The sequence below is a fragment of the Jaculus jaculus genome, chromosome 2, assembly GCF_020740685.1.
Source record: "Jaculus jaculus isolate mJacJac1 chromosome 2, mJacJac1.mat.Y.cur, whole genome shotgun sequence".
Lineage (NCBI taxonomy): Eukaryota > Metazoa > Chordata > Mammalia > Rodentia > Dipodidae > Jaculus > Jaculus jaculus.
This window is the reverse complement of record NC_059103.1, coordinates 106,076,627-106,103,887: the sequence shown is the minus strand read 5'-3', so window position 1 is coordinate 106,103,887 and position 27,261 is coordinate 106,076,627. Positions and strand designations below refer to the sequence as shown.

The window sequence follows — 27,261 nt, the reverse complement described above, 5'->3', positions numbered from 1 at the left end:
GCTAATTGTACCTTCGGTATCTGGATAAATTATATGTTAAATCGGATGGATGGTCAAATTTGCCATTCTTTTTTTTTTTTTTAATATTTTATTTATTTATTTGAGAGCGACAGACACAGAGAGAAAGACAGATAGAGGGAGAGAGAGAATGGGCGCGCCAGGGCTTCCAGCCTCTGCAAACGAACTCCAGACGCGTGCGCCCCCTTGTGCATCTGGCTAACGTGGGACCTGGGGAACCGAGCCTCAAACCGGGGTCCTTAGGCTTCACAGGCAAGCGCTTAACCGCTAAGCCATCTCTCCAGCCCAAATTTGCCATTCTTAAATAAGCTATATTTGGGATTGTTATTTGTTCCTTCTTGAATTATAGTAGCTTTGTTTACTCTTCTGTTGTACATTAGGGAAGGGTCTCACCTGGTCACAAGCTGACGTGGAACCCTCTATAGACCAGAAATCTTAATCACCTTGTTGTCAGGATTAAGGGAGTGAGTGAGGTACCTCACAGCCTAAGGGACAGACAGAGAATTGTTTAGTTAAATTTTAGAATCTGCCTGTATTTTGTTCCACTTAGCCTACTTGAATACTCTCATAGCAGGCACACCCAACACACAGAGTCACTTTTGTAGATACCCTGAGAGTCTTCAGAGCCACACCTAGCGCCTTAAGCTCCCTACCCTGAAGATAAATAACATCAAATTGATTGATACATCTCATAATACCCAGCTAACTGGAAAATCCAATCATTAAATAATATAAGATGAAAAATTATGTACATTATAACACAGAAAACACTAAAAATCAAGACAGTATAAGTCCACGAAAAAGTATTAATGCATCAGAAATGAACTCCAGTGAGAACAAGTTAGAGGAAATGCCTGAGAAAGATTGCAAAAGAATGATTATAAGTATGTTCAAAGAACTCAAAGAAGAAATCAAAGGAAACAAAGAAGACACAACCAATTAATGAAATAAACAGGTCAATACTAACATAAATAAGGAAATAGAAATAATAAAGAAAAACCAGTTAGAATTATTACCAATAAAGAACACAGTTTTTGAAAAGAGGTGCCAGTGCACATGCAGGAAGCCTTTAGAACCCCAGCCAGACAAAACCTGGAAAGAACCTCTCCTTGCCATATTATAATCAAACTACCAAACATACAAACCAAAGAAAAAATATTGAAAGCAGTCAGAAAAATCAAGTTACCCACAAAGGCAAGCCTATCAGGATTACAGCACATTACTCAACACAAACTTTAAAAGCCAGAAAGGCATGGAGTGATGTATTCTAAGTTCTGAAAGATAACAACTGTCAACTAAGATTACTTTATCGTGCAAAGCTATCCATTCAAATAGACAGAGAAATAAGGACATTCCTCGACAAAAGCAGGTTAAAGGAGTATTTGAAGACAAAACCAGCTCTACAGAAAATACTTGATAGGATCCTCCATGCTGAAGAAAAGGAAAAGCACACATATAAGAACCTGGAAAAAACAAGCAATATTCAAATACTAGTTAACACAAGAAAGCAAAGGTAGAACCGGAACCACAAAAAAAAAATGGCAAACATAAATACATACCTTTCAATAATATCTCTTAATATCAACAGCTTCAATGCCCCAACCAAAAGACATAGGTTTCCAGACTGGATTAAAAAGCAGGATCCTACAATTTGTTGTCTCCAAGAAACTCACCTTTCTACAAAGGATAGACATTATCTTAGGGTGAAAGGTTGGAAGATGGTGTTTCAAGCAAATGGGCCTAGAAAACAAGCAGGGGTTGCTATCCTAATATTGGACAGGGTAGACTTTAGTCCAACGTTGGTCAAGAAAGATAAGGAAGGTCACTTTATATTGATTAAGGGCACACTCCAACAGGAGGACATTACAATCCTAAACATATATGCACCTAACATGGGGGCTCCCAAATTCATCAAACAAATACTTTTAGAACTAAGGTCACAGATAACACCAAACACAGTGGTGGTGGGTGACTTTAACACCCCACTCTCATCAATTGACAGGTCATCCTGGGAAACAATAAACAGAGAGGCATCTGGACTAAATGAGGTCATAGAAGGAATGGACCTAACAGATATATACAGGATATCTCATCCAAATGCTGCAGAATATACATTCTTTTCAGCAGCACATAGAACTTTCTCCAAAATAAGACCATAATATTAGGGCACAAAGCAAATCTTAACAAATACAGGAAAATTGAAATAATTCCTTGCATTCTATCTGACCACAATGGAATGAAACTACAAATCGATAGCAAGAGGCTATAGAGCATACACAAAATCATGGAAATTAAATAACACATTACTAAATGATGAATGGGTCAATGAAGAAATCAAGAGGGAAATCAAAGAAGATAGAGAGTCAAATGATAATGACAACACAACATACCAAAATCTCTAGGACACAGTGAAGGCAGTCCTTAGAGGTAAATTTGTAGCTTTAAGTGCCTATATTAAGAAATTAGAAAGGTCACAAGGAAGTGACCTAATGCTTCACCTTAAAGCCTTGGAAAAAGAAGAACAAGGCAAACCCAAAATCAGCAGATAGGAAGAAATAATAAAGATTAGGACAGAAATTAATGAAATAGAAACCCAAAAACCAAAGAATCAATGAAACAAAGAGTTGGTTCTTTGAAAGGATAAACAAGATTGATAACCCCTTAGCATATCTGACCAAAAGAAAGAGAGAAGAAACACATATTAATCAAATTAGAGATGAAAAAGGTAACATCACAACAGATGCCAGAGAAATTCAAGAAATCATAGAGACATATATATATTTTATATATATATATAAAAGCATATACTCCACAAAATATAAAAATCTGAATGAAATGGATGATTTCCTCGATTTATATGACCTACGTAAATTCAATCAAGATGAGATTTATCACCTAAATAGACCTATAACAAGCATGGAGATCTGAACTGTTATCAAAAATCTCCCAACTAAAAAAAGCCCAGGCCCAGATGGATTCACTGCTGAATTTTACCAGACTTTTAAGGAAGAGCTAACACCATTGCTTCTTAAGCATTTCCATAAAATAGAAAAAGAAGGAATTCTACCAAACTCCTTCTATGAGGCCAGCATCACCCCGATTCCAAAACCAGGCAAAGATAGAACAAAAAAAGAAAATTACAGACGAATCTCCCTCATGAACATAGATATAAAAATTCTCAACAAAATAATTGGCAAACAGAATAAATAATATGTCAGAAAGATCATTCACCCTGACCAAGTAGGCTTTATCCCAGAGATGCAGGAATGGTTCAATATATACAAATCAATAAATGTAATACATTATATAAATGGATTGAAGGAAAAAAGCCACATGATCACATCATGAGACACAGAGAAAGCATTTGACAAAATCCAACATCCCTTCATGATAAAAGTCCTACAGAGACTGGGAATAGAAGAAACATATCTCAATATAATAAAGGCTATTTATGACAAGCCTACAGCCAACATATTACTAAATGGGGAAAAACTGGAAGCTTTTCCACTAAAATCAGGAACAAGACAAGGGTGTCCACTGTCCCCACTTTTATTTAATATAATACTGAAAGTCTTAGCCATCGCAGTAAGGCAAGAGACACACATAAAAGGAATACAAATATGAAGGAAGAGATCAAGTTATCATTATTTGCAGATGACATGATTGTATATATAAAGGACCCAAAAGACTCTACTAGCAAACTGTTAGAGCTGATAAAAACGTACAGCCATGTAGCAGGATACAAAATAAATACACAGAAATCAGTAGCCTTCATATATGCTAACAACAAACACACAGAGGATGAAATCAGTATCACTCCCATTCACAATTGCATCAAAGAAAATAAAGTATCTTGGAATAAACCTAACCAAGGAAGTAAAGGGTCTCTACAATGAAAACTTTAAAATACTCAAAGCAAAAAATTGCAGAAGATGCTAGGAAGTGGAAAAACATCCCTTGTTCTTGGATTGGAAGAATCAAGATTGTGATAATGACAATCTTACAAAAAGCAATCTACACATTTAATGCAATCCCCATCAAAATTCCAAAGGCATTCTTCATGGAAATATCAAAAAACAATCCAAATATTCATTTAGAATCACAAAACACCTCGAATATCTAAAGTAATACAGAACAACAAAAATAAGGGTGTTGATATCACCATACCTAATTTTAACTTATACTACAGAGCCATAGTAACAAAAACAGCATGGTACTGGCACAAAAGCAGACATGTTTATCAATGGAACAGAATAGAGGACCCAGATGAAAGTCCAGGCAGCTATAGCCACCTGATATTCGATAAACATGCCAAAAATACTCATTGGGGAAAAGACAGCCTCTTCAGCAAATGGTATTGGGAAAACTGGGTATGTATCTGTAGAAGGATGAAAATAGATTCTTCTTTCTCTCCATGCACACGAATTAAGTCCAGATGGATTAAAGACCTTAACATTACACCGAAAACTCAAACTGCTAGAGGAAAAAGTAGGGGAAACCCTTCAACATACTGGTTTTGGCAAAGACTTTCTGAATATAACCTAGTTGCTCAGGCAATAAAACCAGAGATTAACCACTGGGACCTAATGAAATTACAAAGATTTTTTACTGCAAAGGACACTGTGAATAAACAAAGAGGCAACCTCCAGAATGGGAAAATATCTTCGCCAGGTATATATCTGATAGAGGATTAATATCTAGGATATTCAAAGTATTCAGAAAGTTAAATAATCAGAAATCACACAAGCCAATTAAAAAATGACCTATGGAGCTAAACAGAGAGTTCTCAAAGGAAGAAATACGGATGGCATATAAGCATCTAAAAAAATGTTCTATGTCCCTAGTCATCAGGAAATGCAGATTAAGACTACACTGAGCTTCTATTTCATTTCTGTCAGATTGGCTACCATCATGAAAACAAATCATAAATGTTGGCGGGGATGTGGAAAAAGAGGAAACCTTCTACATTGCTGGTGGGAATGCAATCTGGTCCAGCCATTGTGGAAATCAGTGTGGAGGTTCCTAAAACAACTAAAGATTGATCTACCATATGACCCAGATATAGCACTCCTAGGTATATATCCTAAGGACTCATTTCCTTAGCAGTATGTGCTCATCCATGTTTATTGCTGCTCAATTTATTATAGCTGGGAAATGGAACCAGTGTAGATGTCCCTCAACTGATGAGTGGGTAATGAAGATTTATTCTACTCAGCAGTAAGGAAAATGAAGTTATGAAATTTTCAGAAAAAATGGGTTCATCTGGAAAGGAGTACACTGGGTGAGGTAAGCCAGGCTCAGAAAGCCAAGTACCACATGTTCTCTCATATGTGGATCCTAGGTACAGATGATTGGGCTTCTGTGTGAGAAGGGAAAAACTCAGTAGCAGAAGCCAGTAAGCTAAAAAATTGATACAAATGGAAGAGAAAGGAAGGGAGAATGGTACTTAATAGGTTGGTATTGTATATATGTAAGTAGAAGAATAGATTAATGGGGGTAAAAAATGCCTAAAGTTAGGTCAGGGGAGGAGATTGAGTAAAGGAAATGTGGAGGGAGGGCTAATCAAAATCTAAGAGGTTATAAATAAATCATACATATTCCTCTGGTTTTGGACAATGGAACACTCAGGAGCCGTAGATTGTTGCTAGAAAATTTTCAGTGCCAGGGATGGGATACCTTCCAGTGAGTTGTTGGTCAGGGAAGTCCCTGATGCCCCCAAAACATTATAGGCCATTGCTGAGGTCCTTGGTTTCCCACCATGAATCAATGGTAAGACCTTATTGCTGAAGACTCCACATACTTGGGCTGCAAGGCCACTGAGAAATCCTGCTGGAACTGAGCTGATAACCTTCCTGATGTAGACCTGCTGACAGAAAGCTGGAAGAAGCCATTCTATATGCAGTTCAATGGGACAAAGAGATACCACCAGTGAAGATACTCAACAGTGGACTCTGCAAGCCTTATAATTGGCCAGCCAAGCCAAATGAGCCAATGGGTACAATAGTGGCACATCTGTCATGGTGGAAACCAACTACCCTCCAGTTGGACTGGAGGCCTGCTCCAAGGGAGGGAATACATCCTTAATACTGAAAACTTAATACAGAGGTAGTCATGAGCCCTAGGGGTGTAACATCTGCTGATGTCAGGATAAATGTATATACCATGCTTATCAAGCTGCCCAGTAACCACTGCTCTTAATATTTGTACCCTTATATGAATGCTACTCTCAATATGGGTAGAGAATCTTCTCTTTCCAGATACCAGTGACCTTGGGACAACTCAGAAGGTACCATGGTGTTGGAATGAAGTGACTAGAGTACTGAGTAACATCTCAATCACACCTTCCAAGGCTCAGGGTCTAATGTGGAAGAAGTGGCGGAAAGAATGTAAGAGCCAAAGGAAGGGTAGAACTCCTTACAACATGCTTCCCTCCAGATATAAAATGGCCTTGGTATCCATGGCCTCATAGTGCCTGACACTACCTACCCAAGACCATCATAAGAGGAGGGAAAGATCATGACATCAAAATAAAAGAGAGACTTACTGAGATGGGTAGGAGATATGATGGAGAATGGAATTTACATGATGGGGCTGGAGAGATGGCTTAACAGTTAAGGCACTTGCTTGCTGTTGCAGTCCAGTTTGCATTGCTGGTAGAAATCACCCAACCAAGAGTAGCTTCTGGGAAAAAGAGATTTATTTTGGCTTACAGGCTCAAGGGGAAGCTCCACGATGGCAGGGGAAAACGATGGCATGAGCAGAGGCTGGACAAAACCCCCTGGCCAACATAAGATGGACCACAGCAACAGGAGGGTGTGCCAAACACTGCCAAGGGGAAACTGGCTATAAAGCCCATAAGCCCGCCCCCAACAATACACTCCCTCCAGGAGGCATTAATTCCCAAATATCCATCAGCTGGGAACCTAGCATTCACAACACCTAAGTTTATGGGGGACACCTGAATCAAACTACCACACATGCAAAGCCAAAACCTCGGTTCCATTTCCCCAGAACCCATGTAAGCCAGATGCACACAGGGCACATGCATCTGGAGTTCGTTTACAGGGCTGGAGGTCCTGACGTGCCCATTCTCTCTCTCCCTCTCTCTCTCTCTCTCTCTCCTTGCCTATTTCTGTGTGTGGGGGGGTGTCTGTCTCTGTCTCTCCCTCTCCCTCTCCCTCTCCCTCTCCCTCTCCCTCTCCCTCTCCCTCTATATATATGGTGTGTGTATATATAGACACATTACATATTATGTATATACACACACACCTATATCTTTTTTTTTAATTCATATATTTATTTATTTTTTTTTAAATATACCCCATGGTAATTCCCTCCCTCCCCACCCCCACACTTTCCCATTTGAAATTCCATTCTCCATCATATTACCTCCCCATTACAATCATTGTAATTACATATATACAATATCAACCTATTAAGTATCCTCCTCCCTTCCTTTCTCCACCCTTTATGTCTCCTTTTCAACTTATTGGCCTCTGCTACTAAGTATTTTCATTCTCCCACAGAAGCCCAGTCATCTGTAGCTAGGATCCACATATGAGAGAGAACATGTGGCGCTTGGCTTTCTGGGCCTGGGTTACCTGACTTAGTATAATACTTTCCAGGTCCATCCATTTTTCTGCAAATTTCATAACTTCATTTTTCTTTACCGCTGAGTAGAACTCCATTGTATAAATGTACCACATCTTCATTATCCACTCATCTGTTGAGGGACATCTAGGATGGTTCCATTTCCCAGCTATTATAAATTGAGCAGCAATAAACATGGTTGAGCATGTACTTCTAAGGAAATGAGATGAGTCCTTTGGATATATGCCTAGGAGTGCTATAGCTAGGTCATATGGTAGATCAATCTCTAGCTGTTTTAGGAACCTCCAAATTTTTTCCACAATGGCTGGACCAGATTGCATTCCCACCAGCAGTGCAGAAGGGTTCCTTTTTTTCCACATCCCTGCCAACATTTATGATCATTTGTTTTCATGATGGTGGCCAATCTGACGGGAGTGAGATGGAATCTCAATGTAGTTTTAATCTGCATTTCCCTGATGACTAGTGACGTAGAACATTTTTTTAGATGCTTATATGCCGTTAGTATTTTGAACCATCCCTGCATCTCTGGGATAAAGCCTACTTGGTCAGGGTGAATGATCTTTTTGATATACTCTTGTATTCTGTCTGCCAATACTTTGTTGAGAATTTTTGCATCTATGTTCATGAGGGAGATTGGTCTGTAATTTTCTTTTTTTGTTCTATCTTTGCCTGGTTTTGGTATCAGGGTGATGCTGGCCTCATAGAAGGAGTTTGGTAGAATTCCTTCTTTTTCTATTTCCTGGAAAAGCTTAAGAAGCAATGGTGTTAGCTCTTCCTTAAAAGTCTGGTAAAATTCAGCAGTGAATCCGTCCGGGCCTGGGCTTTTTTTAGTTGGGAGATTATTGATAACTGTTCGGATCTCCATGTTTGTTATAGGTCTATTTAAGTGATTAATCTCATTTTGACTTAATTAGGTAGGTCATATAGATCAAGGAAATCATCCATTTCTTTCAGATTTTCATACTTTGTGGAGTATATGCTTTTATAGTATGTCCCTATGATTTTTTGAATTTCTCTGGAATCTGTTGTGATGTTACCTTGTTCATCTCTGATTTTATTAATTTGTGTCTCTTCTCTCTTTCTTTTGGTCATATTTGCTAAGGGTTTATCAATCTTGTTTATCCTTTCAAAGAACCAACTCTTTGTTTCATTAATTCTTTGGATTGTTCTTTTTGTTTCTATTTCATTAATTTCTGCCCTAATCTTTATTATTTCTTCCCGTCTACTGATTTTTGGTTTGCCTTGTTCTTCTTTTTCCAAGGCTTTAAGGCGAAGCATTAGGTCGTTTACTTGCGACCTTTCTAATTTCTTAATATAGGCACTTAAGGCTATAAATTTACCTCTTAGAACTGCCTTCATTGTGTCCCAGAGATTTTGGTATGTTGTGTTCTCATTATCATTTGACTCTATAAATTTTTTGATTTCCTTTTTGATTTCTTCATTGACCCACTCATCATTTAGTAGTGTATTGTTTAGTTTCCATGATTTTGTGTATGCTCTATAGCCTTTCTTGCTACTGATTTGTAGTTTAATTCCATTGTGGTCAGATAGAATGCAAGGAATTATTTCAGTTTTCCTGAATTTGTTAGGATTTGCTTTGTGTCCTAATATATGGTCTATTTTAGAGAATGTTCCATGTGTTGCTGAAAAGAATGTATATTCTGCAGCCTTTGGATGAAATGTCCTGTATATATCTGTTAGGTCCATTCCTTCTGTGACCTCATTTATTCCAGATGCCTCTCTGTTTATTCTTTCCCTGGATGACCTGTCAGTTGATGAGAGTGGGTTGTTAAAGTCACCTACCACCACTGTGTTTGGTGTTATCTGTGACCTTAGTTCTAATAGTGTTTGTTTGACGAATTTGGGAGCCCCCGTGTTAGGTGCATATATGTTTAGGATTGTAATGTCCTCCTGTTGGAGTGTGCCCTTAATCAATATAAAGTGACCTTCCTTATCTTTCTTGACTAACGTCGGACTAAAGTCTACCCTGTCTGATATTAGGATAGCAACCCCTGCTTGTTTTCTAGACCCATTTGCTTGAAACACCGTCTTCCAACCTTTCACCCTAAGATAATGTCTATCCTTTGTAGAAAGGTGAGTTTCTTGGAGACAACAAATTGTAGGATCCTGATTTTTAACCCAGTCTGCAAATCTATGTCTTTTCGTTGGGGCATTGAGACCGTTGATATTAAGAGATATTATTGAAAGGTGTGTATTTATGTTTGCCATTTTTGTGTGTGTGTGTGTTTCTGGTTCTACCTGTGCTCTCTTCTGTTAACTGGTATTTGAGTATAGCTTGTTTTTTCTAGGTTCCTTATATGTGTGCTTTTCCTTTTCTTCAGCATGGAGGATTTTATCAAGTATTTTCTGTAGAGCTGGTTTTGTCTTCAAATACTCCTTTAACCTGCTTTTGTCATGGAATGTCTTTATTTCTCCATCTATTTGAATGGATAACTTTGCAGGATAAAGTAACGTTGGTTGACAGTTGTTATCTTTCAGAACTTGGAATATATCACTCCAAGCCCTTCTGGCTTTTAAGAGTTTGTGTTGAATAATCTGCTGTAATCCTGATGGGCTTGCTTTTGTAGGTAACTTGATTTTTCTCTCTAACTGCTTTCAATATTTTTTCTTTGGTGTGTGTGTTTGGAAGTTTGATTATAATATGGCGAGGAGAGGTTCTTTCTGGGTTTTGTCTGGCTGGGGTTCTAAAGGCTTCCTGTATCTGTATTGGCACCTCTTTCCTAATTTGGGGGAAATTTTCCTCTATGATTTTGTTGAAGATGCCTACTATGCCTCTGGAGTGGAGTTCTTCTCCTTCTACTATGCCCTGAATTCTTATATTGGATCTTTTCATAGTGTCCCTAATATCTTGAAATTCCCACTCATACTTTTCTATAAGTTTGTCTTTCTCTTTGTTGGACTGCATTAGGTCTGCCACCTGGTCTTCTAGCTTAGATATTCTGTCCTCTCCCTCATCCATCCTACTGGTGAGATTTTCTACAGTTTTTTATTTCATTAACGGTGTTCTTCATTGCTAGTAATTCTGACTGGTTTTTCTTTATTATTTCTATTTCCCTATTTATGTCTTGTATTGCCTTCTTTATTTCATTAAATTGGTGTCCTGCCTCTTCTTTGATTCCTTTGATTTCCTCTTTGATTTCCTCTTTGATTTCTTCCTTGATTGTTTTCATGTGTTCTTTGACCTCTTTGAACATATTTATAATTATTCTTTTGAACTCTTTCTCAGGCATTTCCTCTAACTCTCACTGGAGGACATTTCTGATGCATTAATACTTTTAGGTGGATTTATATCATCTTGCTTTTTAGTGTTTCTTGTGTTATAATGTATATATTTTTGCATCTTGGATTAAGTTAATGCTTGGATTTTCTAGCTAGCTGTGTATTCTTAGCTGTATCAATTGATTTGATGTAATATATTTTCAGGGTAGGACCTTAAGGTATTAGGTGTGGCTCTTAAGACTCTCAGAGTATCTACAAAGATGTTCTTAGGGGTTGAGTTTCCTTGCTATAGGAGTATTCAAGCAGGCTGAGTGGAATAAAATACAGGTAGATTCTAAAATTTAAGTAAACACTGTATACATTCAATCAAAAACAGCCCCGAGTATGTATGCAAGAGTAGTTATTATAATGACCAGATCCTCTATCAACAAAGAGGTTTAGATTTCTGGTCTGTTGAGGTATCCAAGTCAGCTTGTGACCAAGTGAGACCCTTCCCTGGTGCAATCCCAGTTACCTTGGGTGATTTTGGTCTCAGTCAAGTTGCTGCCTGGGTCGTCGGGCTGCTGTTCTGATTTCTGGAGCTGGGCACTTGCTTTTCCTACGGGGCAAACTGAGCCACTGCTGCTGCCTCTGCTGCTGCTGTAGCTGCCACTGCTGGAGCCACCACTGCTGCTGAAGCTGCTGCTGCTGTGTCCACTGCCGCTGCTCCCCCTGAAGCTGCTGCTGCGGGATCTGCCGCTGCTGCCGCTCCTGGGTCTGCTGCTGCTGGGGCCTCTGGTACCGGTGCTGGAGCTGCTGATGTTGCTCCCAAACTCTGCTCCTGCTTGGGTCCCATTGTCAGCCCAAGTTGGCGTGGCCGGGTCCCGGGCCGCTGCTCTGTTCGCTGGAGCTGGGTTCAGGCGGTGGGGGAGGCGAGGGAGCCGCGGCTGCTCTGGTTGTCTCGCTGTTCTACGTGTTCTTCTACCTCCCGGTCTGCTCCTCCGCTGCTTGCTGCCGCTCTCCCCTCACGTTTCCCGAGTTGCGGAGAGCGCGGTGTGAGGGGAAAATCCCACACCTGGCTTTTCCTGCAGCTCGAGCCGAGTCTGGCGGTTTTCTGCTGCGTCGCGGCCGCAGCAGTTGGCCGAGCTGCCGGAGCCACTTTTCCCGCCTGTGCAGGCTCTGCATGCTCTATAACTCTTCTACTTCTCCGCTGCCACTTTAATTTCCTATACACCTCACTTTTTAGTAAAAGTGTGTATTTTGCTGAGTTTTTTTGGTCTTTTCCCCCCCTAGGCTGCTTTGGCGTGGTACCTACACCGCCATCTTAACCGGAAGACTCATCCACACCTATATCTTAAATAAATAAAAATAAAATACTTTTTAAAAATTACATGAGATGTGACCATAAGGGAAATCTTTTTTCAGATACTTTAGAAACTTAATTTGAACAATATTTGTAATTACAATTAAATTCATATGCCATTGAAACTAACTTATTCAGAAGTTCTTCAAATTACTGGAGATAGTGAAGTTAATTTTAAAAATTCTTTTTTGATTTCTCCAGGTAGGGTTTCACTGTAGCCCAGGCTGACATGAAATTCACTATGTAGCCTCACTCTCAAACTCACGGCGTTCCTCCTACCTCTGCCTCCTAAGTACTAAGACTAAAGGCATGCACCACCGTGACTGGCCTTAAAAATTCTTTCTTTTTTGAAATATAGTCTGAGTTCTGTGATACAACCCTCAGCAGAATGAAGACAAAACAGTTACTAGAAATACGTGTGACTATTTTTTTATCTAACTTTTGCCAAGTATTCTTACTCATGCTTTTGATGTTAAATAACTCTGTAACTATCACAGAAGTTTATGGTACACCTTGTTCCTCAGTCTCACAGGTGAAGTAGCTAGCAGAGGAGAAGCCCTGTGGTTTGCTTTGTGCAAGTTAGCATTTCTACTGTTGACTAGAGAGCTCTGAGTACCAGGCAAAAGGAGGAGAGACAGAATTGAGCTAACATTCTGCCAGTCTGCTGGCATGTTGTCCAGTTCTCAACTTTTTCACATGAAACTGAAGGTTAAAAGGTGTGTGTGTATGTATGTGTGTAGCAGTGCCCAGAACACCTGGAAAACAGCTAACCAGCACGCTCATAAACATTTATAAAGGAAGGCTTTTTAAAAGTCAAGCTTATTTCTTTTCCATTGTTCCTGAGGTATGTCTACATTTGGGACAAAGGAGCTTTTTATTCCTTTGACTTCAGTAGCTTTCAGGCCCCTCTGTTCCTTGATAGGAAGTGCAATGTTTTCTTTTACTTAGGAATTTTAAGTTGTCATCTTTTGATGAATTTATTTAAGGCTAAGAGCTTTTTTCTTCTCTTCTGAGAGGAAAAAAAAAATGTAGTTAAAATGATTCATACAGGACATGGTCAGAAAACTACTCAACAATGAATTGAGTGAGTGTAATGCAATCTTTTATGTGTAGAATTAAAGTTTATAATTCTCTGATATTTATTTATTGCAGGATGTAATTAAAACCATTGTTCAGAGTGGAGGCATCAAGCATCTAGTTACCATGGCAACAAGTGAACATGTAATAATGCAGAATGAAGCTCTTGTTGCTCTGGCACTAATAGCAGCTTTAGAATTGGGTAAGTACCTCACTGACAAACTTATTTTTTCCTGTTTTTATCTTGGATGAAAGGAAGCAGAGGAGTGGAATTGAAATCGGATAGAAGCTTAGCTGGAAGCACTTTGCAGCAATGTGTCTGAGCTTATATCCGAATAGGTGCCACAGCCGTTTGGTTGGTTGTGCTTTGCATTTTTAGGTCAGGTCATTGCTTTCAAGTTACACTTTTAAGTAATAGCTCAGGTTTTAGACGTTTACAAGATTTAAAAATATCCTCTACAGGCTTAACAGATAAATGAAACATTACTAAAAATACCACAAGAGGGACAGAGTCTGCTACTCTTTTTTTGATCCTGACGCACCTTCCTATCCATGCTCACTCTCCCTGTTTTCTCCTAATCTCATGTGTTTACGTGGCTTCCACTGCTGTGTAGTATTGCCTTCATCTGCATTCTCACCTTATGTGTCTTCTGTGTTGAAAATTCCCCTAAAGCAGAATCTAAATGAATCTGTTACTTTCTGTACAGCATATAGCATCTCAGAGCAGAATTTTCCCAAGACAAGCTTGCTTATACATAGTTAATGTATGGGTAAACAGTCTGGCTTGAGAACCAAGCCCTGATAGTCAGCCAGAAACAGTGTATCAGAACCATGCAATCTGTGGTTAAGTTCCAAGGCTACCTCACTCAAAGGAAGACTATAGACTTAATAAGGCATGTCCCATTTAAAAGCCTTATTGGGAAGTACTGCTGACGTATCATATGTTAATTCCTAGTCATGTTTTTATATATAATGTTATCAAAAGAAAAATGGACTCATTACTCCCAATCCCAGGCAGGAGATACCAAAAGATGAAAATTGTTTATCTTCTAGTATCAGATTTACTTATACTTTTAATATGAGAGATTTTAATTTTGTCCTCTTAAATAAATGGCTTTAGTTTTAAACAATTCAAAATTACAGGACTAGGGTTATAGCTCATTCAGCAGAGTATTTGCCTGTCATGCACAAGCCTCTGGCTTCGATCCTGAGCACCATATAAAACCAGGCATATTAACACATTCCCATATGCTAGCACTTATGGGGCTGGAGGCAGGAGGGTCAGAATTTGAAGATCCTCCTCAGCTGCATAGGACCAACTACTTGAGACATTTGTATAATCATCAGTTTTAAAAAATAGGACACTGGGGCTGGAGAGATGGCTTAACAGTTAAGCACTTGCCTGTGAAGCCTAAGGACCCTGGTTCGAGGCTCGGTTCCCCAGGTCCCACGTTAGCCAGATGCACAAGGGGGCGCACCTGTCTGGAGTTCGTTTGCAGAGGCTGGAAGCCCTGGCGCGCCCATTCTCTCTCTCTCCCTCTATCTGTATTTCTCTCTGTCTGTCGCTCTCAAATAAATAAAATACAAAAAATAAATTTTAAAAAAAATTTAAAAAACAGGACACTGGCTGGGCATGATGGTACACACCTTTAATCCCAGCACTCAGGAAGCAGAGGTAGGAGGATCACTGTGAGTTCAAAGCCACCCTGAGATGACTTAGTAAGTTTCAGGTCAGTCTGAGCTAGAGTGAGACCCTACCTCAAAACACCAAAAAAAAAAAAAAAAAGTAGGACACTGATTTTTTTTTCCTCTGACATCTCATCAACTTTTGTTTCCATATGGAGGACCTTGTGAGGTTGTGAATATATGGTGGCGGATCTTAAGTTTGTTTGTATTTTTTAAAGTTTTTTTTTTATTTACTTGTTTGCAAACAAAGACAGGATGGGTGTGTGCCAAGGCCACCAGGTGCTATAAACAAACTCCAGATGCATGTGCCACTTTGTGCATCTGGCTTTATGTGGGTTGCTGGGGACTTGAACCCAAGGCATTAGCCTTTGCAAGTGAGCACCTGAACTGCTGATCCATCTTTCCAGCCCCTCTTTGTATTTTTGTTGTTGTTGTGTTTTTACCATCACTTGGGATGGCTATGACTTCTAGTGTTATTTCTCCCACTCATGGTTTTTCTTATATATGAGTACTCCTAGAGAACAGTCTTCACAATTGTTTTTGTCATTGTTTCCAATTACTAGAGGAGAGAAAACAGCTACAACTCCCCTAATGATTTACCAGTAGTCCCTATGTTTACTTGCAGTGGGAGACAGGGGTTCACCTCATGTTCTCATGAGGTTCAGAGGCAGTGGTGTTGGGGTGCTTGCTAGGGCAGAGAGGGAGCACTAAGGGTATTCAATATGTATGTAGGGAGATGAAAGGATGGAAAAGGGGGATAAAGTATGAGAAGGAAAATAATGGGCTGGAGGTATGAGAGTTAGTAGAAATTCTATTGTGGATGTAAAAATACTGAAAAGACTTTTAATAGGTAAAGTCAAAGAAGAGACAGTTCTGAAAGTCTTTTCCAATGAGGTCTTAAAACACAGTAGCTTAACAGTTAATGTAAGATTATAAATAACAAAAAGATGTATAGAACAAATAAACTAAATTGTTAAAAGTGATAACATGAACTAGAAGATATTATTCCCTTAGTAAGTATTTTTTGTTGGAATGATATTATTTTCTCCTTCCCCTTGGATTGTCATTTGTATCAGCCTCCATAGGCATGTGTTTGGGACAGTGCTATTCTAAGATAGCTTAAATAAGTGATGACAATGTGCCGTTACAGATGAGAAGAATTTTTATGAGCATAGACTACTTTCTGACAGAATTCCCTAGCCTGAGTCTCCCTCCAACCCTCACCCCAGCATGTTCTAGTCTTGTCCTTAGTGTAGGGATCAGACTTTCTACATCAGAGCTTGCTGTAGTTCAGACTCTAAAGGGATGTGGAAGCCCACCTGAACAAATACTGCACCAGGTTCCATAGCACACTTCTGATCATGTGTAGCTTACCCTGAGAACATTAGAGGAGAGGGGAGTTTTCTCTGGCTGCTGGCTTGGGCTCAGATTCCCTAGCCACACTTCTGTTGCATATTCTCACACTACCTTGCTCCAGCCCATTCTTGGTGCTTGCTTTTCAATAACCTGGACCTTCTCCAAGTCTCCAAGTGCTGCTCTGGAGGCAACATTTACCTCTGACTAGGACAGCAGCAGCAGTAGTGGCAATACCCATCAGACTGCTGGGTCCATCATTCATAGGAGAAGTTGGCTGACTTACACAGCTGTTATTGGTCAGGAAGTCAGTGGGAACAGCGTGGTATGGTAGCACTGCAGCCCATGTCCTCTCCTCTTAACAGTATTCATCCACTTAGTCACAGCTTCTACTCTGCCTTGTTACCCAGAACTTCCGCTCTCTTCTCTAATCTTTTCAGATGGTTTGGATTTATTAGTGCTCACCAGTTCCTTTTGATTAGGTTGTAATTCAATGCACAGTGAATAAAACATGCTTTTTTTTTCATATTCTAGGAACTGCTGAGAAAGATCTAGAAAGTGCAAAGCTTGTGCAGATTTTACACAGACTGCTAGCAGATGAGAAAAGTGCCCCTGAAATCAAATATAATTCCATGGTCTTGATCTGTGCTCTCATGGGATCTGGTAAGTACTTCTTGGCTATCAACAAGCTAGCATAGTAATAGTAAATGGTAACTTACTTTTTAAAACATGACAATGCAATTTGTAATAAGTTTGTGTAGAATACAAGATTACCTATTTATTTTATTTATTTGAGAGAAAAAGAAGCAGATAGACAGATTGAGCACACCAGGGTCTCTAGCCGTTTCAAACGAATTCCAGGTACATGTGCCACCTTGTGCATATAGCTTTACAGGGAATCAAACCCAGTTCTTTGTAGATAAGCATCTTAACCACTGATCCATCTCTCCAGTCCCAAGATCATTTTTAACTGAAAATAGTACCAAAAAATTCTTACTGTAATAGAAAGTGTCATATAGCAAATAGAACAAAAACAGGCTAATGGTAATGCTTTATGAACCCTAAATTTGTAATATTGTCTAATAATTTATTCAAGAAATCATTAATATATTTGAGTAGAATGTTTTCTAAATACCAATTAAATCCTGTTCTTCAGGCAATTTTTCTTGATAGTTGACCCTTCTTTCACTGTGCAAGGCCTCTGTCGCTTCTAATTTAACCACATGAGAGGATCTATGGGTCCTTATTATTCTTTATAGCAGTACTACACTGTATTACTGTAGGTTTATAGGAGGTTTGGGCATCAGGCAATAGAAGACAACAATTTTTCTCTTTTTTCAATTGCCACAAAATTAACATAATAGATGCTAAGGGTTTTATATAAGCCATTTTATTTTCAACTAGTGATAGTGTTAAGTTACATATCACTGAATCTTGATACTGTATAATGAGCTGTGCTTAATTATAACTCGTTACCTTAAACAATCTTAGACTGTAGAACCTGATGTCTGTCTATACAAAAATATGGCCAGGGCTTCCACCCAACTTAGCACAAGGCCAGTGCTTCACTTCCAGTGAGTTCAGCATGCCCAAGAGAATTCAGCCCTGCCCATTAACCCAGTAAGGTCAGCTCATCCAGAAAGCTTCAGCCCAGTCTGTCACTCCAGGAGGATGCACTGGTAGCCAGTGAGCAACATGCACAAGTGTCTTTGTGAATTTCAGAAAGAAACAAGGGGCTATTGAAATGTAAGCACAGTATTTGTGGCACCATGCTTGAGCTCCAGTCATCTCTAATTTAGAAGCAGAAATTGACAATTCCTCTTAAATAGTACAAACATTCACTCTGAAGGAATAATAGTGAGATAAATAGAAATTTAATAAATAACCTAGCTCAAGATACAGAAATCACAATGAAGGAAAAAAAAAAAAGTAATTTGCATGATAAACTAAGGCAACATAACTTTTCCAAAAATTATTAGGCATTCAACAATAGCCCACAGTGAAAGGAAATTCAATGAAATTCCAGAAACAGACTTCAGAAGAATGATGATTACAAATTGTTCAAAGTAATCAATGAAGAAAATAAACTTCTGAATGAATCCCATGAGAACAAAACAAGCATTTGGTTGAAATAAGGAAGTTGAATTACTGAAGAAAAACAGACCAACAGACTGAAATACTGGAAATAAGAAATATAAGTCAAATAAAAAGTTATGTGGAAAGCCTCACCAATTGGATCAAGGAAAGGACAGACTAGGATGGAAGAATCAGAACATTCCCACAAAGACTTAAATTAATAAGAAAATTCAAGTGGTATTTTAAAGATTCTATGAACATTATAAAAGTATTACTTGGACATTTAAAAAAAGGTAAAGAGTTCTATTCCAAAAGTCATATAAAATATTTTCAGGGCTGGAGAAATGGCTTAACAGTTAAGACACTTGCCAATGAAGCCTAAGGACCCAGTTTCAATTTTTCAGGACCCACATAAGCCAGACACACAGGTGACTGTGTACAATGTGTACATGCATCTGGAATTCAGTTGCACTGGCTAGAGGCCCTGGCATGCCAATATTCATATTCATATTTTCTCTCTCATCGGAAAATAAAATAAGCCAGATGCACAAGGTGATGTATGCATCTGGAGTTCATCTGCAATGGCTAGAGGCCCTGCTGCCCCCTTCTCTCCCCACCCCTCCATAAATAAAGTTTTAAAAATTTGCAAAAAAAATTTTCAACAAAATTACCACAGAAAATTTCCCTAAACTGGGGAGATGCCAATCCAGAAATAGAAGATATTTAAAACACCAAACAGCTGGTAGTGGTGGCGCACGCCTTTAATCCCAGCACTCCGGGGAGGTAGAGGTAGGAGGATCGCCATGAGTTTGAGGCCACCCTGAGAGTACATAGTGAATTCCAGGTCAGCCTGAGCCCCTACCTCCAACCCCCCCCCAAAAAAAAGACCAGAAAAGAACTTCCTCTTGGCATATTATAGTTAAACCATTAAATATACAAAACAAAGAAAATATATTGAAAGTAGCCAGAAAGAGAGAAATACCAAGTCATGAATAAAGGCAGGTCTATTGGGATAACCACATTTCTCAGGAAAAACTATAAAAGCTAGAAAGACTTGGAATGATATATTTCAAGTTCAAAAACATCAAATGCCAACACAGATCATCAAAGCTACCCATCATAATTGAAGGTGAAAGGAAAACGTCCCATGATAAAAACAGGCAAAAGATATTCGTGACCACCAAACAAGCTCTTGAGAAGAGATACTAAAAGGAATTCTCTGGACTAAAGAGAAAGACATACATGAGATAACAGAGAAGAATAAGCCACCACCAAATAATAGTTAATGCCAAAAAAGGAATGAAAAAATACCACTTCCTACAAAGTTAGCAAGAATAATAGGAATTAATGCACACCTTTCACTCTGAAAAAAATGGTCTTATTTTCCCAATTAAAAGACAAGACTAGCAGAATGGGTTAAAAGGAGTATTCTTCTGTTCATTGCCTTCAAGAAACACACTTCTCCATAAAAGGTGCTCTTAACCTTAGAGTAAAAAGATGAAAAGGAGTATTCTAAGCAAATGAGGCTAATCAACAAGATGTCACTGTTGTAATATGTGACAAGGTAGTCTTCAAACCTACATTGATCACTTTGTACTGAGTAAGGGGACAGTCCAACAAGAGAACATTTGCAATTCTAAACGTGCATGTAGCAAGTGGACTGTCCCCAGCTTCATTACACAATATTAGTCACTGATTACCCCCAGCACAGTAGTACTGACTGACTTCAATATTCTATTCTCACCAAATGACAGATCAGCCAAGCAAAAAATAAAGTATTTAGATTAAATGACATTTGAACCTAACACATCTCTCAAACACTGCAGAATATGTATTCTTCTCAGGAGTACATGGAGGTTTCTCTAAAATGCATCATATATTAGTAATAATATATCAAAGCAAATCATAAATATAGGAGGGCTGAAATAGTTCCTTGTGTTCTATCTAATCACAATGGAATAGAAGTACATTATTGAATTACAAGTGGATATTGGAGAAAATCAAGAACTTCTTAGAAATGAGTAACCACTTATGAGATACAATGAAGACAATCCCAAGGGGAAGATTGTAGCTCTAAACACAGACATTAAGAAAGTAGCAAGCTCTCAAATAATAACTTAATGAGATATCTGAAGGCCTTGGATAAAGATGATAAGTGAAACCTAAAATCAGTAGATAGATATAAGTAAGATCAGGGCAGAAATGAATAGAGTGGAAATGAAAAAAATTAAAAGCATCAGGGAAACAAAGAGTTTAAAAAAAAACAAAACTAAAATCAAGGTTGACAAACCCTTAGCCAGAATAATAAGGAGAAAGAAGACCCAAATTTAAAAGTTAGACTTTGAAGAGGGGGAGACATTACAGTTAGTGCTAATGAAATTCAGAAAATCAATAGGACATACTTTAAAAACATATATTCCACTAAATTTGAAAATCCAAATGAAATGGATAAATTCTTAGATTTATATGACCCCCCTCCCCCACAGTAAACAAGATGAGATAAATTATTTAAACAGACCTATAGCAAGCAGTGAGTCTGAGGCAGTAATTTAAGAAAGAATTCTCCCCAGTAAATAAAGTCTAGGCCTAGGAGGAGTCACTGCTGAATTCTACCATACCTTCAAAGAAATAAAACTAGTGCTTTTACACTACCAAACTCTTTTTATGAAGATAGTATTTTTTAAGATTTATTTTTTTATTATTATTACTGACAGAAAGAGAGAGAGAATGAGAATGGGCATGCCAGGGCCTCTAGCCACTGCAAACAAACTCCAGACGCATGCGCCACCATGTGCATCTGGCTTACCTACGACCTGGGACGTGGAGAATCAAACCTGGGTCCTTAGGCTTTTAACCACTAAGCCATCTCTCCAGCCCACGAAGCTACTATTATATTGATACCAAAATTGGATAAAGATAGAATCAAAAAATGGGAAAATTATAGAACCTCTGATGAGCAAAGATGCAAAAATTCTCAATAAAATATTTGCACACAAGACAAGAATACATTTTAAAATCACATTTAAGTTTTCTGCATGCCAGAGAGTCAAGGATGATCAACACTGGTAAATCAACAGATGCAGTGCATTACATAAATAGACTCATTGGAGAAATCATGTGGTCATTTCCATTAATACAGAAAGGGCTTTTGACAAACTCCAATATCTTTTATGATAAAAGTAAAAAAGAAACTGGGCATAGAAAGTATAAGAAGACCTATATATGACAAACCTATAGGCAACATTAGGAAAATGCTTTCCTCACTTAGATAAAGTATTTCCATTAAAATTGTGCACAAGACAAGGGTGTCCACCTTCTCCACTCTAATGCCGTATAGTGTTGGAAATCTTAGCACAGTAAGAAACAAATGAAAGTGATACAGATCTAAAAGGAAAAAAAATCAAAGTATCCTTATTTGTGCATGATATAATTTTAAATATAAGAAATTTTAACAGTTCCACAAAAATATTCATAGACTTGTTAAACACTTGCAGCAAAGTGGCAGTTACAAAATTAATATTCAGATATATGCAGCCTTCCTATATACCAAAAACAATCTGAAAAAAATATATAGAAAGAATTCAAAAAGCAACATGAAAACATAACGCCCCCCCAAAACACACGCACACACACACACACACACACACAGGTGAGGATGTCAGGGGAGAGGAAACCTTATTCACTGTTAATGGCACTGCAAGCTGATGCAGCCATTATGGAAATATGGGGTTCTCAAAAAGCTAAAGACAGAATTATATGACTCAACTATACTACCCTAAGATATAAGGGATATACTACTACAGAGATGTTCATCCATGTTTATTGTAGCTCTGTAACATACAGAAAGCAGCTTAGGTGTCCATCTACAGATGAATGTGTAGTGAAAATATGAAACATATACACAGTGCTATTCTATTTCAGCCACAAATAAATAGGAAATTTGCTAAAAAATGGGTAGAACTAGAAATACTGTATATGGTGAGATAACCTAGCTACAGAATAATAAATACCACATATTCTCATATATAAGTATTTGAAGCTAGATTCTGCATATGTGTGTTTATGTGGGAGTATTGAGTATCAGATGCCAGAAAACCAGAAAGGGGCCCATGGGAGGGCAGGTAAGAGGAGTAGACACAGTAATAGAAATTATAATTTATTTGATATGAAAATAAAAGGGAGTATAAGGAAAATGAGAATGTAAAGGGAGTCAGCAAAAACCTAAGTACATGTAAGAAAAAGTACAAAAAATAAAACTACACAAGTATAATCTCTGACTTTGCAAAATAACTTAAGTCACTAATACAGTACAAAAATAAAACTGATTATCTTACAGTGTTGCATACCATTTGCTGTGACTTTTTATAGACTTATTTTCTAGTTTTGTAGCTCTGTTTGGTCAAAATAAATAATTGGTATGTTTGGAATAGATTTTATAGTAAGATCAGAACAGTCTAGCAGAAACACATGTTATCTTCCTTTTGTCTTCTAGAACCTCTACACAAGGAAGTGCAGGATCTGGCCTTTCTAGATGTTGTATCCAAACTTCGTAGCCATGAGAATAAAAGCGTTGCCCAACAGGCCTCTCTCACAGAGCAGAGACTTGCCGTGGAAAGTTGAGAACTGCCTCTGCTGACACCTGGCACCATCCCATCTCTGATTCCCCTTTGTCCTCCATCCAGCTGCTTCTCCGCTTCATCTCGACTACGTCACCTGTGCATGCGTATAATGTTCCAATACCAATTGAGGAACTGCTATAGGTACCTGCCTAATAAAATTTCTAGACCCATAGTTAATGTGAACATAACTGTCAAAACCCGTAATTGTTCTGTATTCCTGATGCTCGAGCTACATTGAATAGAATGTGCATGTTGTAGTCCTATGGTGATGTAAACTTGGTACTACATAATGACTTACTCCTCACATGCAGTAGCATAATAATGTACTGGTAAATTAGAAACAAAGAATGCAGCAGGATCTGTCTAGCATATTTAAAGATGAAATTGAATAGTAAAAATAGCTCCTTTTGTGGTACTTGGGAAATACAATGAGAAAAATAATACTGGATGGCTGCTCATTCATTAGTTATACCTCTAATATCAGGCCCATGATATGTAGAGTTGAATAAATTTCAGTGCTCTCACTCTTTCCTTATAGTTTCTCCTTTTTCCAAAGAATACAGACTATTGAAACTGCCAAAAACTTGACAAGATTTCTTAAGGTTTCTGACCCCATATTTTAATTGACAGACATCAGTAGAGCTGTGTTGAAACATGTAATTTTCAGTGTAATTAGAACTAAAGGGGTTAAAGAATCCCTATTACAATAACAACTGGGGATTGACTGTATTTTAGATTCTGGCATATGTGTAGTTTGACCTAGAATCTCCACCAGTTAGCCAGTTTTGTTCAACACTTGCCTTTAAAAGTTAACATGGCATTTGGTTGCTACTGAGGAAAATTAGTATGCTCATTGAATGATGAAAAATGTCAATTCTACAAATAGAAAGCAAGGAGTTTCATTTTTACTATCCTTTACATGTTCTACTAATTTTAACAAGACATAGAAGAGATGAAGATGTGAGCTTATCTATACTAAAGAACAAAAGGCAGGTTATGAAAGCCATAGTAGCCAGTCCAGTACATTCTACAGAGGGCCTCATATCAGTCACCATTAGTTTCCCACCTCGACTTTTCCACTGAGATCTTCAGCAATTCCACAGGCTGTAAGAAAGCTAGGACTCAAGATGAGAAGGTCCCCTGGCAAAATATAGTGTGCTCTTCACTGCCACTACCACCACATGGGTTTTTAGAGCTTTGACACACACCTTTGTAAAGTAATTAGAACATCCCAATGACCCACCTGCCTTCTCCCCATAACCAAGTTCAGCCACTGCTGGCCTACAAGGGAGGGTAGACTCTGTTACAGGACTTCAGGGCAGGAGGGCCTGCCAAGGAGTGGCAACCTTACCAACATGAGATACATATATCTCTACAGGTGACATAATTGGGCTTCTGACTTTCAAACAGTGAATTCAAGAAAGTGAAAGCATTAATGGAAATAAGGAACTTTCTGACTGACTGTTCCCTTAAAGTCCAAATGAGGGACTATTGTGAATGCTTATGCTACACCTATTGTAAGAATGATCTCATTTATGGTCTTTGTCCTGGGCTGGGTAGTGGACTATATTTTATTAGGTTTTGAATCTGTAATGATGCATAATAAACTATCCATATTAATGACTTAATAAATAAATGGGATATCAAACTACAATGCTATTACTTTGTATATTTTATACCCTCTCTAAGAACAGTGTTGCTCATTCTTGGTACTCAGTGTTTGTTGAATGGATCAATTCCTATTAACTGATGGGATTTTAAGATTTGGATAGTCTGGCTTCAGACTTAAAAAAGAAATTCTTGATACAATCTGTCCTGATTAATTGAAAAGTATTACAAAGAAAAGCTTAGAACAGAAACATCCTAAGGTTATAGATTTGAACAGAAGTCACCATCTGAGCCAGTAGCCAGAAATCACTTCACTGAGCTACTAGGAGCTCCCATCTCCATCAAAACCAAATGCAAATCAAATTACCAGTTCTCTAAGACAACCAGAAACTGTGAGCTTATGATAACAGATGGTCTGAAGGTAGGCAGTACCTGCTAAGGCCGACATTTGGCCAAAGAACACAGGCCATATCTTACAACTTAATCTCAGCTCTAGCGGCTACCATTACTCTGCTCCTGTTGAAAGGTGACAATGGGAGAAGCAGCACAACAGAGCCTTAGCTGTTAACCTAGAACACAGACAAAATACAGAAAAGCAGAAATGCCAACAAAGCAGATTCACTAGAATTTCTCTTCTTTCCCTTAACCCTGTCTGCAAAGCTGACCAAACACTGGCTCTTAATCTAGTATTTTCCTTGACAAAACATGTTTTATTCATATGATGATATAGAAGAAATGTGACGCAATTTCTCCGTTTCTTGGGTGGAACAGACTAGTGTTGTGTGAAGACATTAGTGTGAAGTGGTCTGAGAAAGCCTATGTGTGAACAATCCAAAAAGAAATGCACTCCAGTTTCCTTAGCAGGCTTCTCTAATAACACAGAACACATGGGCTGAAGATGTCTAGATGTTAAGGCATTTACCTAAGTGAGCATTCATTACTCTGTGTCCAGCTGCTGCTAGAATCAATAAGCTTAAAGGCCTCCCAACTCCTCTCCCCCACCCCAGTACTTTTTAAGGGTTGGAGATACTGCTTGGTGGTTACAGTCACTTGCTTACAAAGACTTACCAGCCCAGATTTGATTCCTTAGTACCCACTTAAGCCAGATGTACAATGTGACACTTGTATCTGGAGTTGGTTTGCAGTGTTAAGAGACCCTGGCACACCCATACTTTATCTATCTATCTATCTATCTATCTATCTATCTATCTATCTATCTATCTATCTATCTATCTAATCTATCTCTCCCTCCTGTCATAAATGTTTTAAAGCCACTCAGCTGTAGTGAGCCATAACATTTCACTTGTACAAGTATCTATCAACCAGTACAAAGTGATGTTTGGGATGAAGTCTTGTAGCTTCAACTAGGAAAATTAAGTTATCTCTTCCCACAGATACACACTAGACACATGCCACAGAACTTTGGATGTTTAGGTGTATGTGATTGAAATGCGAGAACTGCACTCTGAACGTGTAATATAAAGTGCATGTCATTGGGCACTATGATGTGGCTTTGTTACACACAGGATGTGTGACCATGGCCATCACTTAAACAAAACTAACTTAAACTCAGCTTGTTTTCTCACCAACAGATTAAGTTTAATAATCTTTATTTGCCAGTATTTTGCGATAAAACTCTTACTAGAGAGTCAAAAAAAAGTTGGATACAACTGTGATATACTATGGACCAAACCACCCTCAGGAGGTTTCCCAGATCATAATTTTTAAAACAAACTGGTATGATGGCACACACCTTTAATCACAGTACACAGGAAGGAGAGACAGGAAGATTGTGAGTTTGAGGCCAACCTAATGTATATAGCAAGTTCCAGGCTAATTTGACCTACATAGCAAAACTGTCTTTAAAAAAGGGAGGGGGCTGGAGAGATGGCTTAGTGGTTAAGCGCTTGCCTGTGATGCCTAAGGACCCCTGTTCAAGGCTCGATTCCCCAGGACCCACGTTAGCCAGATGCAGAAGGGGGCGCATGCATCTGGAGTTTGTTTGCAGTGGCTGGAAGCCCTGGCGCACCCATTCTCTCCCTCCCTCCCTCCCTCCCTCCCTCCCTCCCTCCCTCCCTCCCTCCCTCCCTCCCTCCCTCCCTCCCTCTCTCTCTCTCTCTCTCTCTCTCTATATATATATATATATATATATATATATATACACATATATATATATATATTCAACAAAAAAAAAAACAAAACACCATTGGAGACACTAAACCTGATAATAGATTGAGAAACACTCAGCTGCACCCAGACCAGAGCCCATATGTAACCTGTTTTCTTTCCCAACCCAGACTGGCCAGCTCTACAGAACAAGCTGTGATGCTCCACCCACCCCCACCACCCATTCCCCACAATTTCCTCTTCCTATCTCAGAACTCTCCATCTGTACAATGGGAATGACAGTAGTCACTCAGTGATCTAGTTTTTATCAATATGTGGTGGTTTGATTCAGGTGTCCCCCATAAACCTAGTTGTTCTGAAAGCTAGGTTCCCAGCTGATGGAGATTTGGGAATTAATGCCTCCTGGAGGGAGTGCATTGTTGGGGGCAGGCTTATGGGTATTAAAGCCAGTTTCCCCATGCCAGTGTTTGGCACACCCTCCTGTTGCTGTGGTCCATCTTCTGT

The 27,261-nt window shown here is 38.7% G+C and overlaps 1 protein-coding gene across 5 annotated transcripts in view; it reads left to right on the top strand.

Annotated features, from left to right (window-relative positions):
- Positions 1–24,676, top strand: part of Rap1gds1 (Rap1 GTPase-GDP dissociation stimulator 1) — a 149,563-nt gene extending 124,887 nt beyond the window's left edge. For all 5 annotated transcript variants that reach the window (XM_045143260.1, XM_004661634.2, XM_045143259.1 and 2 more), the window contains 3 exons: positions 13,364–13,490; positions 16,862–16,990; positions 22,896–24,676. In XM_045143260.1, the coding sequence (XP_044999195.1) occupies positions 13,364–13,490; positions 16,862–16,990; positions 22,896–23,023 (384 nt within the window). In that variant the 3' untranslated portion in view covers positions 23,024–24,676. The remainder of the gene's footprint in view (positions 1–13,363; positions 13,491–16,861; positions 16,991–22,895) is intronic.
- The last annotated feature ends 2,585 nt before the right edge of the window (positions 24,677–27,261 follow it).